This window comes from Zophobas morio, unplaced genomic scaffold (assembly GCF_036711695.1).
Source record: "Zophobas morio isolate AGI-343-1 ecotype UQ-CSIRO unplaced genomic scaffold, CSIRO_AGI_Zmor_V1 ptg000002l, whole genome shotgun sequence".
In the NCBI taxonomy this organism is placed as follows: domain Eukaryota; kingdom Metazoa; phylum Arthropoda; class Insecta; order Coleoptera; family Tenebrionidae; genus Zophobas; species Zophobas morio.
In genome coordinates this window covers 24650101-24668168 of record NW_026972107.1, presented here as the reverse complement: position 1 = coordinate 24668168, position 18068 = coordinate 24650101, and the positions used below count along the sequence as shown (strand labels likewise).

At 32.0% G+C, this 18068-nt stretch overlaps 1 protein-coding gene across 1 annotated transcript; it reads right to left on the bottom strand.

Annotated features, from left to right (window-relative positions):
• Nucleotides 1–34: 34 nt before the first annotated feature.
• Nucleotides 35–9094, bottom strand: LOC135131291 (lipase member K-like). The gene is made up of 7 exons (XM_064058997.1): nucleotides 8925–9094; nucleotides 8692–8878; nucleotides 8529–8643; nucleotides 8229–8478; nucleotides 8027–8182; nucleotides 7755–7976; nucleotides 35–199 (listed from the first exon to the last, which is right to left on the bottom strand). Exons 1-7 carry the CDS (start codon nucleotides 9072–9074, stop codon nucleotides 35–37), a joined length of 1245 nt encoding a protein of 414 aa, XP_063915067.1. The 5' UTR covers nucleotides 9075–9094.
• Between the last annotated feature and the right edge of the window lie 8974 nt (nucleotides 9095–18068).

The window sequence follows — 18068 nt, the reverse complement described above, 5'->3', positions numbered from 1 at the left end:
TGATTTTTTTTTTAGATTCTACAATAACAAGGGTCTACCTATTTAGAAATTTATTTAGAATTTGAATTAAATCATTGTAAACAATAGTTTTGGCGTTTCTACTGTACACGAAATCAATGTGATTGAACGCAGGGAGGTCTATTCGCGTGATCCCATGTCGAGCAGCTTCTGGTAAATGGTTCCAAAGGTTGATAGCGTCCTAAAGGAAAATAAAATTAACAGAAACTAAATATATAACTTTTTCCAAATGTGAAAGAATTAGTCGAATGTTATTGCAACAGAACTTCCCTCGCCCCTGAAATACAGCACAATAAGTCCAGATTTTTCGAAAAAATATAAAATTTGATTTTGAGAAACGTATTACGTTTTTGTTTCAAGTGAGTTTTTCCATTTTTGTGACGTATATCAATTTGGACAGATGCAGTGCAAACTAAAAGTAACAGTACTGTATTCCTAAATTTTGTGGAAAAATAGAGTGAGTCTTTCTTGATTTAATCAGTACAATAAATTGCCTCATTCATAAATTTTTTTGAGTCACGCAGTAGAAGTAATTCTAAAAACTGTGAGTGCATTGATAAACCACAAGTAGAGAGTCATAATATTTTGCATATTTCAGATAGGATTTATTCGGAAAATTTTTGAGATGACGTTATCAATTTTTTGGGGGGTGATAAACAAATAAATTTTGAAGAACAATTTACCATGACTACGATAACCTTAAAACGCTTATTAGATTTCAGAGGATTCGGTTTCGCAGTTTCAAAGTCAAATTGCAAAAATGTTGTTATATAATTTTGATTTTTTTTTCCAAAAATCAAGATAATTGTCTAGGATGAAAACTCGACAAGAATTCGTGCACCACAAGTACAGGAGTTTCCTATTTTATAAAAATAAAGCATGAATTACTATTTCAAATTTTGGAAATAACGTCATCAAATTGTTAGTGGGGATGATTAGCCAACTTTTGGTTAGCCTTTTAGTATGTACATGATAGTTCTAATATACATACAAAATTTGAGAAGTATTAGTGTTTCAAAGATTAATTATTATTATCTATTTAATAAAAATCCGAACAGACGGCAGACAGACAAACAGATAGACAGACAGAAACGGCAGACCTATTTCTTCGTACTCTAGAGGTCATGAAAGGTCGAGAAAACATAAAAGTATGGAGTCGGTCGATGGATTCAATTACATACTTGCTTCGCTTGCTCGGGAAGTAAAATGAATAAGTGAACTAGTCTTTCAGTGGAGGTTCTGTCCAACATTTATAAATAAGGTAAATACAGCACTTGAGAAGGAACTACCTAATGTAAAGTTTCAGTTACTGTTGTAGATTAAGATAAGCACCAATGTAAAACAACAGTTGCCAAATAATGATGATTGATGGCATATCTACATACAAATTCGTGTATTTCTACAATCCGGTATAAGACGTGTCGGTGTTTTCTGATTTTATTCTATTCTGTATTTTCTATTTTAAATAGAGGGCTTTTATAAATGATTCTAAGGGTGTAGTTGGCCATGGATTTCAAAAAACCCGCTTCGCTGAAATTATGCTTTATTGTGACCATTCTTACTTGTCTTTAATGTCACTTGTAATCATTTAAAGTCGTCGTTTTTATTGTTTTGACGTTTTTCAAGTGTGAATTACAGTAGTTCTCGTTAATCCAAACTCAAAACAACAAAGCAGTCATTTTCAAAACTCTTGGTGGTTGCGTACGAAAATTTTGTTTTTGTGCTAGGAAGCGAAGACTGTGAAAATGATTTATTCTGTTGAAGACATTTTCATTGTTATGTCTTGTTATCGCAATGGGATTTCGTAAACGACGAGCGTGTGTATTCTCTGACCGCTTGTAAGCAAGAATATCTGGCCAAATAGCGTTATTTAATAATTCAAGAAATATCGTAAGAGGCTCACATTAGATCACAAATCAACAGATTTGTTCGAACTGCCAGTGTTAACAAAGAGAAATCTCATGGAAGACCTTTAGTATCTGAGGAAGTTGTTGATGCTTTGAGACGACCTGAGCAGAATCCTCAAACATCTTTACCAAAATTTCCTCCGCAGCCAGGAGTTCCTGTTGCAACATGAAATTGAACAATGGGCAATGACGAAATGATTACAGAATATTTTTGAAATTAAAAAGAGAGTGAACATGTGCCTTGAACAAGATTTTCATCATTTACTGTGATGTTTAGCAGCAATAAATTTGTTTCTTTTTATTGTAATGAATTAGTTTTATTTTTTAAAAAGATATGAAGCATTTGGGCAACCAGTTATACAAAAGCGTGTGGTCTTTGTCATGTGTTCTTGGGAATTTAGTACAGTTCACATCTGAGAGGCGGCACGTTTACATAACCTACTGCGACCTTATAATCATTTATAGAAACTCTGTATATAAATTATAAAGATATTTTTAAGATAATGATTAAGAATTACATGAATAGCTCAAGTGTTTCAGTAAAAAAATATAGTAAGTATTATACAACTTAAAGTAAATTTCTACCACAGTTACATTGTATTGATTTTGAAATCATAAGCAATTCCATTTTACAAGAAAATTAATTTCAGAAAGATGAGCTAACTGGAAGTCAATACAGGTTTCAGAAGCCTGCGTGCTGTGGAAACAGACAGAAAATTATGCATATATTACAAAAAAGGCACTGTCTTATTTTCACTTCCAAGCTATGGATGAAGAAAGCACTATAATAATTTTTTTGGCAGATCTATAATTTCATATTTTTGGCAATTTCTAATGGGTACTAATAAAAAGAAATAGGAAAGCACAGAAAAACGAAGAAATATAAAAACTTCACCTCAAAAATTTGAAAAAAACTACTAGCGTTTATTACGGACTGCAAAACACTAAGGCTGGGTTTTTCCATCTCTAGTTAACTTACGGTTTAACCTAACTCACAGTTAACTAGGCCTGCAGTGTTTTTCCATTTTCGTTAACTAACGGTTTAAAGTTAACTTCTAATTTCATTTAACCAGAACTCAAAGTATCAGTTAACTAGTAGTTTCATATTTTGACGTTTGATTTTATAAAACTGTCATGAGTAAAATGATGGATTTCGTCGATATTAACGTTTATAGCGACGATGAGAAGGTGCCTGTACGAAAACAAAGAGTTTTAAGGGACCGTATAAACTATTTTGAAAAATGGGATAGAAAAGAATTCTTACAAAGATAAACGTTTGCAACTTTTTTTTTAAATTGGCGTATTTGCATTTTAAAATTTGGACCCTTTTAAATTGCCCCCCAACAGTGGAATTGAATTCATCTGCAATGGTACGCCAGGTATTTGCCTTCTGCTCCCATGTTACCTGGCCACTTTTTTTGCATTCAACTATATTTCTATTTTTATGAACCAATTAGGTCAAAATCCTTTCCTCTTCTTTCGTAAAGTTAGAACACCGCTTTGTTTTCTCTGTGTTACTCATTTTTGTACAAAATAATCACACCAGAAGAATTTGAATGACATTTATCACAATAAACAACAGATTTGTGAAACGTTGCCATAGATACCAAATATAAATCATAGTTAACTGTTAGTTTTCTAACCAAATTTACTAATTTGTTGGAAAAACGCATTCAAAATTAACTGCTAGTTAACTTGGAGTTAAAGTTAACTAAAAGTTACGAAACCAGAGGTTAACTACATTTTGGAAAAACCCACCCTAAATAAATCATAGTTATTTGTGTCCGCCAAACGGTTATCGTCAAAAATTAGTAAATGAATTTTTAATAAAAATTATCACATGAGATGCGGTATAGCTTGGCTCCAGATTAACATACTAACTATTTATATCGATACACAGTATGTCGAGTGTGATAGAAAAAGTTGATCTATTTTTGGAATTCTGAGAAAACAGTAAGGTTATGATTAGTGTTACATTGTACCATATGAACAAAAATTATTCTCAAAAAGGAAGCTGTGACTAATATATGTAAGCTTATCCTATTTCTTATGCCCTATAGGCGCTGATCATAGTCTTCCTTTATGAGAAAATTTTTTGGTCGTAAGGTACGTGTAAAAATTAGTAATATATTTATATTATTCAAAATTTGATGAAATCACTGCCAAAATTACTAAACAAAATTTCTTTGACAATCACTGTGTGCTTTCTAGATGATGGTAGTCCTTTGTGACCGACTTTTTCTAATAAACTGCTTCGTAATTTATGTAAGATAGTAATAATGTCGTTCAATGTCATTTTTAGATAGTTACTTAGTGTAATTTAATGTAAATTTAATATAAATACGGCCAGTGTGGAAATGAGAAATATACTTTAGAATAAAACAGAAGTTTTCATATAGAGGTGTCCCAGATAAAACTCTGCAACCTTATATCTTGAGAATGGATGGAAATGTTGAAATGCTAATCCTCCTTATCCTCGCGTATTAGTGCGACGTTCAATGTTATGGTTGTTGCCATAAACAATAAAAATATTTAAAGAATTTATACTGAATAAATGTTTTTGCCCTGTTGTTTAATACCACAGATATCTTCCGAAAAGAACGTGTGTGATATAAGTCTTACCTGCGTATTGAATTATTCCTTGTATATTTGAACCAAATATAGAACTCTGTATAAGTAACACTTACTTTAGTTGTCATTTTTTATCAAAATTACTCAAACTTCCAGCTGAATAAAGTGTTTCATGATCACATTAATTTCTCGTTAATCGGACAGTGCAGGAATACGATATGCTTTGATAATTTATATCAAATTTTGAGGCACATTGTCAATTTTTTGATTTTGTTATTCTTAATATTAACCACTTTTTTGAATTGTCGTACAAGAGAAAATTATCATCTACTTATAAAACAAGAAAAAGGTGTACTATTTTTTATAATATACTTTTTCCTAGATGTGGAAAGTCTGCATTTTTTGTTCTAATTTTCCATACTTCTTCTCTTCCTTACTACAATCTATGAGTAAAACTACACTGGTTCTGTTATGTCTCTTATCCAGAAAAATTATGTAAGTATTAAGTTCCTTGGGGTTCATTTTTATGAAACCTAAAAAATGATTTGTTACGAAGACGAACTATTTAGTTTGTGCTTCATTGCCATACAAATAAAAAAAATACGACACCTTAATTCGATGATTATTCTGCTTGCTTTGCGGTGAAATGTGAAAATGTCATTAACATAACTGCATACAAATATTTTATTGTTATTAGGAAATTATCTTACACAAACACAAGACCTACTTCTTATTTTATGGCATGGTAATTTAGTACAAGTACAAGGTTTCTCTATAATTTTTTAAAATACTGTCCTTTTTATACGTTATGTCAGCAAATCTTTAGCCAACATTTAGAGAGAGGTTCGCAAAAGATTTTCATTCTTTTTTAGTACTAACCCTGTAAATTTTAGCATTTATTTGTTTTGTTTTGGAAAACGTTTGCATTGTTGGAGGTCCATTTAGAATTGAAATAATGTATTATAAGCTCAAAAAATGTGTTTCTCATCCATTTTCTCATAATGTTATTACAGAAGTTTACTAGACAATCTTCAGTCCATCTTCACGAATGTTACTCTATTTCATGTCAGAAGTGAAACAATAAATTATGCATCTGCATCGCTGTTAATAGCGAAGTTGACTTTTTTAATGTCTTGTTCAGTTATTTTAAATTATATGTTCGTCATATTTTGAAAATAAACAATGTTACTACATATTACTAACCATTAGTACAAACTAATTAATAATGACATGATTTACACATACATTTTATACATTTGAATAAATTTGTATAAATTTTGTTTGGAGCAATATTTTTTTTATATGGATATTAATATTACAGTGCATTTTTTATTTTAATTTTGTTTAATTGTCTTTTGAATAGAATAAGCCGTCGAATTAAAAATCTGGTCAAAAATTTTTTTTCATATGTCGTTTCCGAAGTGAATTTTGAAAACTTTATCTCACATCGACTGTTGTGAATTAATTAAAAATTTTGAGATAGTGTCGCTTACGAGATCTCGATGGGGGGAAACGCAAAACTTATCACATAAATTTTACAAATATGGGTTCAGTTTTTTTGTTTACTTAGAGTAGTGGTATAACGGCACATTATTATTACGACTGCAAAGTATTCGAATATTTAATATTTTAAAGTGATAACTTTTTGGAATTTCTAAATTTTATTCGTAATGATTTATTCACAATGTAAAAAGTAACTACCGTTTGAACTATTTCCTTTAAAAGTAATAAAACACTCTAATGAACAGATTACCATAGGCGAACATCCGGGCATTGCAATTAGTTTGGTATTCTGACACATTTACTATATTAGTTGAGATTAAAAACGGGTTAGCAGTGAATTAGACTCGGAGAGTTTAATGTTCATAATTAAACACAACAGCGTCTTAACAACGTAACTGTTGTTCATAAAATATTAGTTTTAATCAAGAAAATTTTATAAAATGTTTCTTTATATCGATTAGCCAAGAAATAGTAACTAAATTTAATCAACTGTGAAGCAACATTTATCTTATTTTGCTGAGATTAAAAAAATGGTCTAAGGTTATATATACTGAGTTTCCATTTTCCCTGAAGTACACTCCGACAATCCGGTTTCTTCGAAAAATTATGAAATTTGATTTTGCGAAATTTAAACTATTTTATGATAACTTCTATAACTTAAAAAATGTATAGCTAATACCAGTCACAGTGTAAGAAAAAAAAATTGTCCCATGACGAAATCGAAGCGTTTACCAAGTTAAATTTTTAGGTGACGTGATCAAATTGTTGGTGGAGATGAATAGACAAATTTTGCATATTACAGGTAACATGTTACAACAATCTATCTAATAGACCGACACAGACAACAGATGATAGACAGACAGATGGAAACGGGTGACCTATTTTTTCATACTATAGAGGTCATGGAACGTCGAGAAGAATGATAGTAGCAATTTGTTGGATGGACCCTATAATAATACTTTCTTAGTTTACGCTTGGGAAGTATTATTGCTTGGTGATGAAAATCAAAACACATTTGGTGTTTTGTGTCTCCCAATGGTTGTCAAAGTAATTTTTATTAAGACATGCTAATAAGTTTTTGTCGTTGAACAAAACTCTCAGTTAGGAATGATACTTTTGTTGAAAATGTTTAACCACACTCTTTCCTTAAAAACGTATATATTTCATTTATGTTTTGTTTATTATTCCAGAACGTTTATTTGGAGCGCTTCATTTTAACTATTTGTTTAGTTTCCAAATTTTAAAATCAACAATGTTAGTTTTTCTTTTATGGTTTTAAACAACAAAAAAAAAAAACAAAAGAAGCATAAATTTCTTGGCATTCCTACATAATGATTTTGGTTCTCCTCTTTATCGTGCAATTGTTTTCCTAAACCGTTAATAATATATAATCAATTGAAATTTAAAAATGAATTCCATTCTCAGAAGGTAGTGTCTATCGTCCTTGGAGCAGTTTAATGACCAACCCAACTGTTTAGCAAAACATTTGACATCACGCAGCTAATTACATTCACTTGACAAAAATTTTTGTTATTTTTCTCATTTCCAGTTGTCGCATTAATCAAAATTATTGACACTTAATATTGTTGCACCCATGTGGTTACCACATTATTCTGTCCACAAACATGCGTGCATAATTGTCAAGGCTAGTTTTTTAAACATTCAGAATGTCCTGTAGCGTGTCTATAATATTCAACGAATGTCGGACACATGTGGCCTTTCCTCTGTAAACATTGTAAACTTTTCAAGACTCACCGGTTCTGTAGTTGCCCAGTCTTGAGTACTGTAATATATCTGAACCGGTATTGGAATTTTCTTAACATCGTAAATCGGAGGTGTTAAGCTACCATAATATTTGTAATTATCTTCTACGTAATTGTACTTTCGAAAATTTCCCAGAACGAGATCTGCCGCATGATTTAGGACTTTCAATGCAGTTCCTCCTGGTAGATGGTTAAAATATGTGGGAATAAGATCCTGAATAAAAGAGTTTGAAAACTATTATAGTTACATAAGATGAGGCTTACAGCAGTAAACTGAGTGTTTGGCCCATAAAAAAGATTATACAGCTGCATACAAAATTGCATTAAAGGTGGTGACTCTAGACATATGAGACGGACACCATTTCTTAGTATTTCTTCTTGAGATACAAGACGAAATATTTCCAGTTCTCGAGCGATATTCTGTAAAGTAATACTTTTTACTGGTTATTTATTGATATTGACCTACCATAATCGCTGATCCAAAAGGTGCTGCTAGTCTGTAAGGAGCCTTCATATTCGCCAAAGTATAAGCAGGTGACATAAGTATCAACATGTGCATGGTACTTTTAACAATGTCAGAGTACTCAGCTGCGTACATTAAACCCAAAGTAGTACCTAGCGAGTGTCCAATATAGACTATTTTTCCATTGGGATCGGTATTTGACAGAATCGTGCTGAACAAAGCTGGATAGTCATATGCTACTATATCATCCATACTAAAAATATTTCAAATGTATTATTTTTAATTCTGTTAGATTAGAGATACCTATGGTCCCAGTATATTTGATCAAAAACCGTTAAATTTTGATGTCTCTGAGAGTACCGCGTTCCACGATAATTACCTAACCATACATCAAAACCTGCATCAGCTAACACAAAAGCTGTAAACTGAGTGTTATATAAAAAAATAAAAGCGTCCACAAAAATACCTAAGGAATTTCTTTGTATGCCTACGAAATAATCACACGTTGAAGCTAAACCGTGCTGAAGGTAAATAGGATGCTTCCAAGCGTCCGGGTTTTTTGATGGGATTCTAAACATCCCCAAAATAAAGCCATCTATAGTAGGAACTCTATATTCGATTACAGGGTAACCATTAAGTTTGATAACAGTCGGCTAAAACATTCTTTTAAAAAGCTGATATCGAACAAGAGAAACTTACTGTGTCAAATTCTGCAGAGAAATCATACCAACATCTGGAATTGTTTCTGATGGTGTAATAATCCTGAAAAGTTGGACACACATTGTTAGGTTTTTGTTGTCCAAAACAACAGTGGGCTAGGCACCCTAGGAATACTATCACCAAGAACATGTTATCTTAGTTTCATTGCACTTTACTGGTACATTATTTCTGAGACATTTATAAGCTCGGACTGGACCTTGACATAATGAATATTTAACCAAGATAGGTAGGAAAACGAATTTAGATATGAGAGAGAGTGTTACACCCTTTACTTTACTGTTCAATACATTTCATTTACATTCAATTGTAAGTGCACTAATAACTAATAAATATTATTCTGGTAAAGATTTATAGTGGGTTGTGGAAATGTCCTTGATGTGGGTAAATAATATGAATGTAAGTATCGCATGACGCGAGAACATAAGCCTGAAAAATAATTATTGCCTGGAATTTTTGCCTTACGCAGGGAAAACATTGTGAAAGTTAATTCCGTATGGTTACGATAAACTAAAAACAACTGACGTACAGTAGATGGTGTTAGCATTTAATGTCTGTTATGATTAATTGCAATTACATAATTAATTATTTATTGATTTGTTTCATTGTAGTACGAGTGAATTATTACTTCTCAGCATACACGTGGATTTCCTATAATTACATTGTTTTAAAATGGTAAATTCTTAAGTACGGTAAGATTTATTGTAACATCATGTAGTAATTGCATTAGTTCAACAGGAGACAAATAGTTGTACTTACGTAATTGCTAAACTACTTTCAAAATATTTGGCTTTAATTTTTGATAGAATTTATAATACGAGTATAATTTACATTTCTTGTAGGTATTAGTTTTACGAAATCTGTACTAATTGAACAGTTATTTGTTAAATAAAGACAAGAAAGATTCACATTTTAAAACTTTGAAACTTCAAGAAGTTTACTTATAAAGTATAATTATAGATAAAATTAAATTGGCATTTAGACTTCCAAATCATAAGCCAAAGAAGACTTGTGCTGGCGTTCATTTGATCAATTGCTGATTTTATGTTTTCTCCAATAAAATTTTTAGAATATATCTGCTGTCTATCGTACCTATCTTGGCAATTTTCTTCTCTACACTGACTTTGTAGCATGGAGTGAAGAACTGTAGGCCGCCTCCACTTCCAGTGCATGAATCAAGGCATCAGATGATGTCTGATACCTTGATGGTTGTAAGACCTTCTTAATTCCAATGTCGCGAATGCCATTTTGAAGGTTTCTGTCGCAAGCCTTTCTTGAATAGTCGGTGGTGCTTCGGCGTATGCTAGTTGTACCATTTTTTTGACATCTGCCTCAAATTCTTGTAGAGATTCTCCAACTTTCTGTATTCTTGTCTTTAATTGGGCTGCAAAAACCTGTCTCAGATGTTCATCCCCAAATCCAGAGCAGCCGTTAGGACACTGTTGTGTCTGTAACTGTAGCTGCACATCGCAACGCTATTACCAAGGCGTCCGACGTCACATAACCTGAACTTGTAATTGCTCCATTTTTTGTTATTTTTTCAAATTTCTTCATTTTACTCTCCATTCTATCTTCTATCATTCCACTGATTTTTCTAACTCAGTCTTTAACTTATGCTCCATTGAGACCATTTTTCGTCCTACAATATTTTCCACATTTTACACATCCTTTTGATATTGTTCAGTTAGGCTGATTTGCTTATTTATTTTCACGTCCATCATTTCCATTTTTCCGATCACTTCTTCCATTGTTGCATTCATTTTCTCATCTCCATCTTTTCGTTCAATTCTTCTATTCTTTTTTCATCAATTTTTTTCATTTCTTTCATACATTTTTTGATTTATTTCGTCCATTCTTGCGCCCTTTTCTTCTTTCATTTTTTTCAATATTGCGCCCATTTTCTCGTCCATTTGTGTGAGGATAGCCATCATCTGCTTTACTTGTTTATCCATTTTCGCAGCTAAGTTCTAGTCTCAACAGGCATAAATCATCCAGAATTCTTGTCCATTTTGCTCGAAAGTTATCAGAAAACCAGTTATTAATCTCACATCTCACTTTCGACACTAGTGTTACGTTGAACGGTGAATAAAATCGGCGTGGGTAAAACTCAACAATGTATTTCTTAATAACTCAGATTTACACAACTGATCACACAATGATTATGTACCAAATAATTCCCGCGCAACTTGACTGTACTCTAGTGGACTCGACTTGATGACTGAATAATTATCGTTCCCGACCGTGTTCTTTAATTTAAACCTAACGTTTTTCTCGATGAAACGAGAAACGAGAAACGGTCAGCAATGATGACACGCATCAACGCCGTACGTATTACAAAGCTCGGGAACACACAGATTTTATTAATCCACCCTTGTTGTTAACCTTGTGCATGTAGGATTTTGGAAACGAGAATTAAAATTGTACAACAAAGTTTTATATTTGTTTAATGCCCGTAATTTTATTTAAATTAACAAATAATTACATAATGTATCCAAATATTTTACTATTAACGTATATAGGACTGTTCATAAAAATAAAATTTGCACAATGAAATGTTATTATTTAAATAAGAAACTCGGTGTGCAAGATTTCAGAGTATTCGGTTTGCAATTTCAAAGAAAAATTTTGATTTTTGACTTCCCGAGCGTAAGCTAAGGAAGTAGTATAGTAATCGAGTCCATCGGACGAATGGCTACTTTTTTTATAGGAGTTTGTTATTCTATAAAATTTAAAGAACATTGATTCGGCCAAATTGTAAAATGATTTGCTAAAAAGCCGTTGATATGAAATTCACAAAAAATGACAAAATTTCAATTTTCCTGTCTGGTAGATAATTGCGAAAATATTTTATTGCAAAATTTTATTTAAATAAAACTGGTGGCAATATGAAATAAAATATATAACCACATACGTCCGTGAACACTTTTTTTACAGTATTCGTTTCAGGACCGGCCCCTCATGGTCACCTCGTTCTTAAACATCTCACTCATACTGTTGTCATAATATGTGTTCCCGGACTTGTAACATTAATTACTGTGTTACTCCAATTAGAAACTAATTATTGTATGTATTTTGATATTAAAAATGAAACTTTACTAAACACTATTATAAATTTAGAAATAAATAGCATATCTAATACACAATACACGGAGAAACAAGAAAATAAATAATTTTAAATTAGACACTATTCAAAATCAATACCAATATACTTACTCTACAAGCATACAAGCATTTCAGTCATCTGTCATTGAAAAAATCAATTCACTATATACACGGAACAAGCGGAGAAGAGAGAGGCTGAGTATTAATATCAAAGAGAAAACAAAAACAATAAAATATTATAATTAATGTGCATTAATAAAGACAGTGAAGGTACCTTAACCTGTACCAAGAAATATAATTTTTATTTATGCTTTCAAAATAAATCAGGAAGCCGTACTAACTGCGCTGTAACACCTCTTCATATAATAATAGCTCCAAAACTCAAAATAGCAATATAACTGAATCACAAAAATGATAATTTACCTAGCAAATAAATGTTTAAAACTACTCCGTAATAAAATATATCTAACTCTATAATTCTGTAATCTTGAACCAAGTCCTCAATCTGATTATCTTGAATATGTTACCCCAAAATTCACAAATCGATTTTTGTTTGTTTTGGTTGTTAAAATGTTTCCTAATAAAATATATACTTAGTTCTATTACAAAATTGTCTTTTGTTAGAAGCAAAAAAAAAAAGGCATAAAAGGACACCAACTTAAGAACATCCGTCTTTATTTTAAAATATTCCTCAATACATTTTGAAGAGGTGAAATAAAATTAATATGCACTACTATTACTTTCCTTGTGTATTGTTTATGAACTTAGTAAATCGAAAGATTTTACAAGCAGTTTTTAGTCGTAGTACCTACGTTAAAATAATAGCCTTTTTTCTGTGGCACATTAACGCGAACTTAATTCTCAGTCTGGGCAAGGACTCTAATCTAAGCTAACCATCATTAGTAAAATTATTTTTACAAATGAAATCATTGTCCTTCCTGCTTTATTAAAATTATGAGTTATGACTGAAATACCGTATACGACGACAATATTTAAAAATTCCTAAAAATTAATTATTTACACTTACCAAAGCTATTTTTTTTTAATAACCAGGACGAGTCCGTGCCACTTGATTTGTAGATAAGCGACGTAAATATGAATTTATTATTCGTTACTCTGGCACGTTCTTGTAAAACATGCATAGAACATGGTTGTTATTCTCATGGAATGTTCATTACAAGTTTTTTCATTTTTCCATTTTTTCATTTAATCTGGTTTCATAATCTTACAAAATCTATTAAGACGGTTTTCTCAGCTCCGCAAATTTGTTTGTTAGTTGTTTCCGGAACACTGATCGGGTACAGTATTCAAGAAAGTACGAATTGGTCAACTAAAATAAGCAAATGTTAATTTAAAAACGCAGGCTATAGAGTGGTTAATTACGCATGAGATATATGTTCGTTGCAAAATTGTGTTTTGTGCAATTTCATATTTTTGAATGATCGAAAAACGGACTCGTGGGACATTATATTCTAATTGCAAAACGTTTTATTAGTATGTTACGTAAGTAACTACTGTGTTAGTTTGAAATCTGAAGCAGATTAAGAAAGGAAAACAAAACAGAGTCAGTGTTGTTTTAAAAATAGAGTTACACAAGAAAAGTGAAAAAAGGTAAGCTAGCTTATTATCGTCGCTGTAGCACGCAGAAATACGTATATATCTCATACAATGTTGTCAGTATTTTATATTTTTTATGAAAATTAGTTTATTTTAATAAAGATCTTATATAACTAGTTGTTAGTTTTAGAAACAAAAATAGTGTTTTTTAGCTTTTTTGAAAATGTACTGAAGACATTTTTATTAAATGTTCTCAAAAGGACTTTTTGTCATAGAAAGATATTTTTTACATTGCTCTTTTTCGTGTTATATTAACGCCATTAGACACTAGTCGTTTCGTTGCAAAGGAAAATATCCAAAGAAACTTTATTCTCTCAAGTGTTCAAAACCGAACTTCAAAAATTATTCATTATGTTCCTGTGATCACCTTCAAGATTATTTCTCCAAAGCAGTAGTTTATTGTTAGTATTATCAAATCTGGAATTATATTTATTACATAAAAACCATTGTCCTGAAAATTGTAAAGCGTAAGACAAAGTAAAACTTTTTTTATTTTTTGGTTCTAAATACAAATTTATTGATTTCTAGTAAAAATCATTGTAGAAGACAAGCCAGTATAACACAGTTGAATAATTTTGAAAGTTAAGAATCTCTAAATTCCTGTTTTTGTTTCAGAGCTCAAATCAATTTTGATATTATTCTTGGTACAAGCAATTACAAAAGCAGTAACAAATTCCAGTGAAAGTCAAGGAACATCAGGAAATACGAAAAAATAACTATTGACATTGGCTAGACCGAAAGCTGAAAAACTTGTAGAGTGTTGCAAGTTTATTCTTATAACGTAATTTTTCTGTCTAAGATTATGAGCGTCATTGCAGGAAAGAAATGCAATCGGTAAGATTAATTGCTATAGAAATCTGATTTTTAATTTTTACCCCGCATTACTAAACTAGTCATCCGGAGAAAATGTTAGTGCAAGGAATCTTAGAAAATACTCTTTAACCACCACACTCCAATTCTCATAAACTCTTTGCGGTAAATATAATCTTATATGACCTTCAAAATATTCAATGCCGCGATAATTGTCCAATGAAAGATTAGAACCGGCGTCTGTCAGGAGAAAGGCCACAAGAAATAATTACACTATAGTTGATACCATAATTAATAGTTCAGGGACGCATTTCTGAGGGAGCTTGATCCTAACTAACAAAAATGTCAAAAAGGCTTAGAATTCTAGAATATTACACAAGTCAAAAACAGAATCCATATCCTATTAGACGGTTTGTGTTCTAAATACTGTAATAATATAATGGAAAATCATTTTGTATTCGACAAAAATGTAACAGATCTTCGAGTAGTTTCAGGAATGTGTTAATGTAACTACTGAGAACCAGTTAAATGATATGGGTTAGCGTATATTAAATAAATTACGTGACTTACCTCACTTAATATTTACAGAAAAGTGGTATTAGTAGTTGTCGTACTTCATAGTGAGGTAATCGCAAATACTTAGACATACGCATTTTCTTGATATGATGATAATTTGATGTATCCAAATAAGGTTAAATTTATTAATTTAATTTCCACTGCTTTAAGATATTCGCTTTCTTTGATACATCGTATCGTTAATTATTTGTTTTAATTTCACTAATTCACTGAACCATGACATGATTAAATGCCTACGCATAAAACTCTTTCCACAAGTTCTATTTTGTACATATTTTTCTTTCTGTAGTTTCACTACTGCAGGTTTGTAAACTTTAAGGTTTCACTGAAAACTTAATTTAAAAAATTTCGAACATGACCGGTGATGAATAATGACTATCAAAGCTATGAACTACTTCAGGTCTTCATAAAATTAAGAAAATCACACCCTGTGGACCTTTTAAACCAATCGTCATCACTGGTAAAGTAAGTGGTAGTCATTTCTAAATTAGAGAAAACTGGTCACTTTGAAAACCACCAAAATATTGCTAAGAACTGTGTTCCCAAAATTTTAAGAAAATTAGACGAACCATTTTTGAGTTAAAGTAAAACTCTAAAAAATATGGATTCACCAATAAGCTATTAGCGTTGACGAATAATATTGTACATAATTTAGATATGACCGATTAGATTTGCAAAACCTCTTTAAAAATGATATTTTAACTAGTGATTGTATTCATTTGTCTCTTTTTTTTTAGCTAATTTGTACGTACATAGTAAATAGTTCTATAAATACAATAATAACAGGGTGGTCGTTTTTTTGCCGGTTTTTTGATTACCGATTTACCATCTTACACATTAAGTCGTTAACAACATTTCGGTCTTGTGATTTCTAACATAAATTTTGAAATTTTTACAATTTTTATTTTTTTCATAAATCTGGACGTTAAATTAAAAAATAAGGGATGGTTATTAAAGCAAAAATATAATAGCATATTACTATTTGTAATACTGAAATCCCAATAACGCTGACAAAATCAGCAACCAAACTGAAATCTTCTGTCCGTCTGTTGACGATTTGATTAGACACGTTATCATGTAGATCGTTAAAAACTGACCGAAATTTGTTTGTTCATCCCCAACAAAAACATGACAACGTTATTTCAAAATTTGCTAGTTAACTACTTATCTAAAGTGTGATTATTTTGTTAAAAAAAATGCAAACTTCCATTTTTAAATTAATCAAACTAAAGTGTCGAAGTTCAAATTACATCATGTTGGGACTATTATTAGTGAGACATATTTTGTACAACTGTTGTACCTTCGAAAGGGTTCTAGAAATACGAACAAGTCACGTTCAAATTCCAACATCCACTCTTGCCACAAGATTTTTAGATATCCTCAAAAATTAGATAAATACATTTTTTCATCTTTGTTTGTTGTTTACCGGGAAAGTTTGTCGAAAAATATACACAACAATGGGTGACATAAACTGAATAATATTCTAGCGTTATTTTAAAATCTTAGAACTACAAGAAGGTAATATAACTACAGTTATATATAGTATATTCTCTCACGACAAAATACCTATATTTACGTAATATTTAACAATAAAATAGAATAAATAAGAAATCGTTTCTGTTACTTTCCCTCACACTCCGGGACGTGCTAATTACTTTTTTTTTAAATCATTACTAGACCATTTTCTAATCTGATCTTTCTCTTTTTACAATACTTTCGGAAAATTTGACGTTTCGTATGTACTCTTCGTGAGTATATATAATTTCCTCAGGGATTGTTTACTTTTACGAATGAGTGTTAACAACGTATTGGGTGAAGAAGTTGTTCTGAATGTGGTCGTGCAGGAAAATGATTCCACTTTAGCCCGGAATGGATTTTTTTTTAAATTATGTACTGACTTATCTGAAGTACAACGTGTGGTGGCGGCGTATTTGGGTGCCAAGCCTTGAGCCGACTAGTGTCGCTGATTTAACAAACACGTCTGGCCGACCTAAGCTTATGCGGTGACCTTCACGCCGCCAGGAGTGGCGCCTTCGGTCAGGAGCGGAGGTCGCTCGGGCGCCAGCTCCCTCTCCGGGGGAGGGAGCGCCGGGATTGCTCTCAAGCCGGAGATACGGATCTCAGGTGGTGAGCGCCCGCGAAAACATGAGAATAAAATAAGACGGCAAGAGATATTTTAACAAAAAATACGGTTGATTTCCTCCCACCAGCTACATGGCTAAAATAATAAAACTTACGTCTAGGTCTTAATTAACTACAAGAAAAATTAAACAAACAAAAAGTCGTTCCTCCTGGGCGGTGACTTTCTTCAGGTCGGGTTTCTCCTGGACTTGGGGGCGGAGACCTTGTACCTAGAAATCGCGCGAGGACGGTACGGCGACCCGGGAGGGTAGCGCGGTGGTGGTACACGACGCGTGCACGACTGTTTCGACTTTAGTCGGTAACGACAAAAAAAAACCTGTGACGGTGGTACGGTTTCTCGCTTGGGGGCGGTGATTAAAAAAAAAACTGTTACTTAGACGGGTAGACGACCCAAAAAACTTAAACTTCTTTTTCTCAACACAGTCACAACACTCTTCACTCTTTGAGGCTTCAAGGCAGAATCCTCTTCCGCCGCGGCGGCGCGACGATCGCGGCTTTACGCCCGGCTCTCGCGGTACGCGTCACGAAAATTCGCTTCGTTACATCAGGCCTGCCATACCGAAATTATTTATACAAAAAATTTCTAAATACTGATCTTAACCTCAGATTTATACTACTTATGCTCCGTCAAATCAAAACTATACGAATTTAATCCTTTTCAAAAGAGAACGATTTTTCATGCCTCGTTTTCAAACTTTAATTAAAATACTATTTGAAAAATGCTATCGGAAATGTGTACACAGATCAGTAATATTTATCAGGGGCGGCACAAGGGCATCTGCGCCCTCAAAATTACGTCTACAAACACTCTGGACATAGTTAAACAGTAATTTTCAATATTTAAAAAATTATCCTGAAATTTATGTCATAATTATTATC

Coding starts and splice junctions, on each gene's coding strand:
- LOC135131291 (XM_064058997.1), bottom strand. CDS start 9,074: ATGTTCTTGGTGATAGTATTCCTAGGGTGCCTAGCCCACTGTTGTTTT. Junction 7,977..8,026: donor CAAACACTCAGTTTACTGCT/GTAAGCCTCATC, acceptor TCTTTTATTCAG/GATCTTATTCCCACATATTT. Junction 200..7,754: donor ACTGGGCAACTACAGAACCG/GTGAGTCTTGAA, acceptor ATTTTCCTTTAG/GACGCTATCAACCTTTGGAA.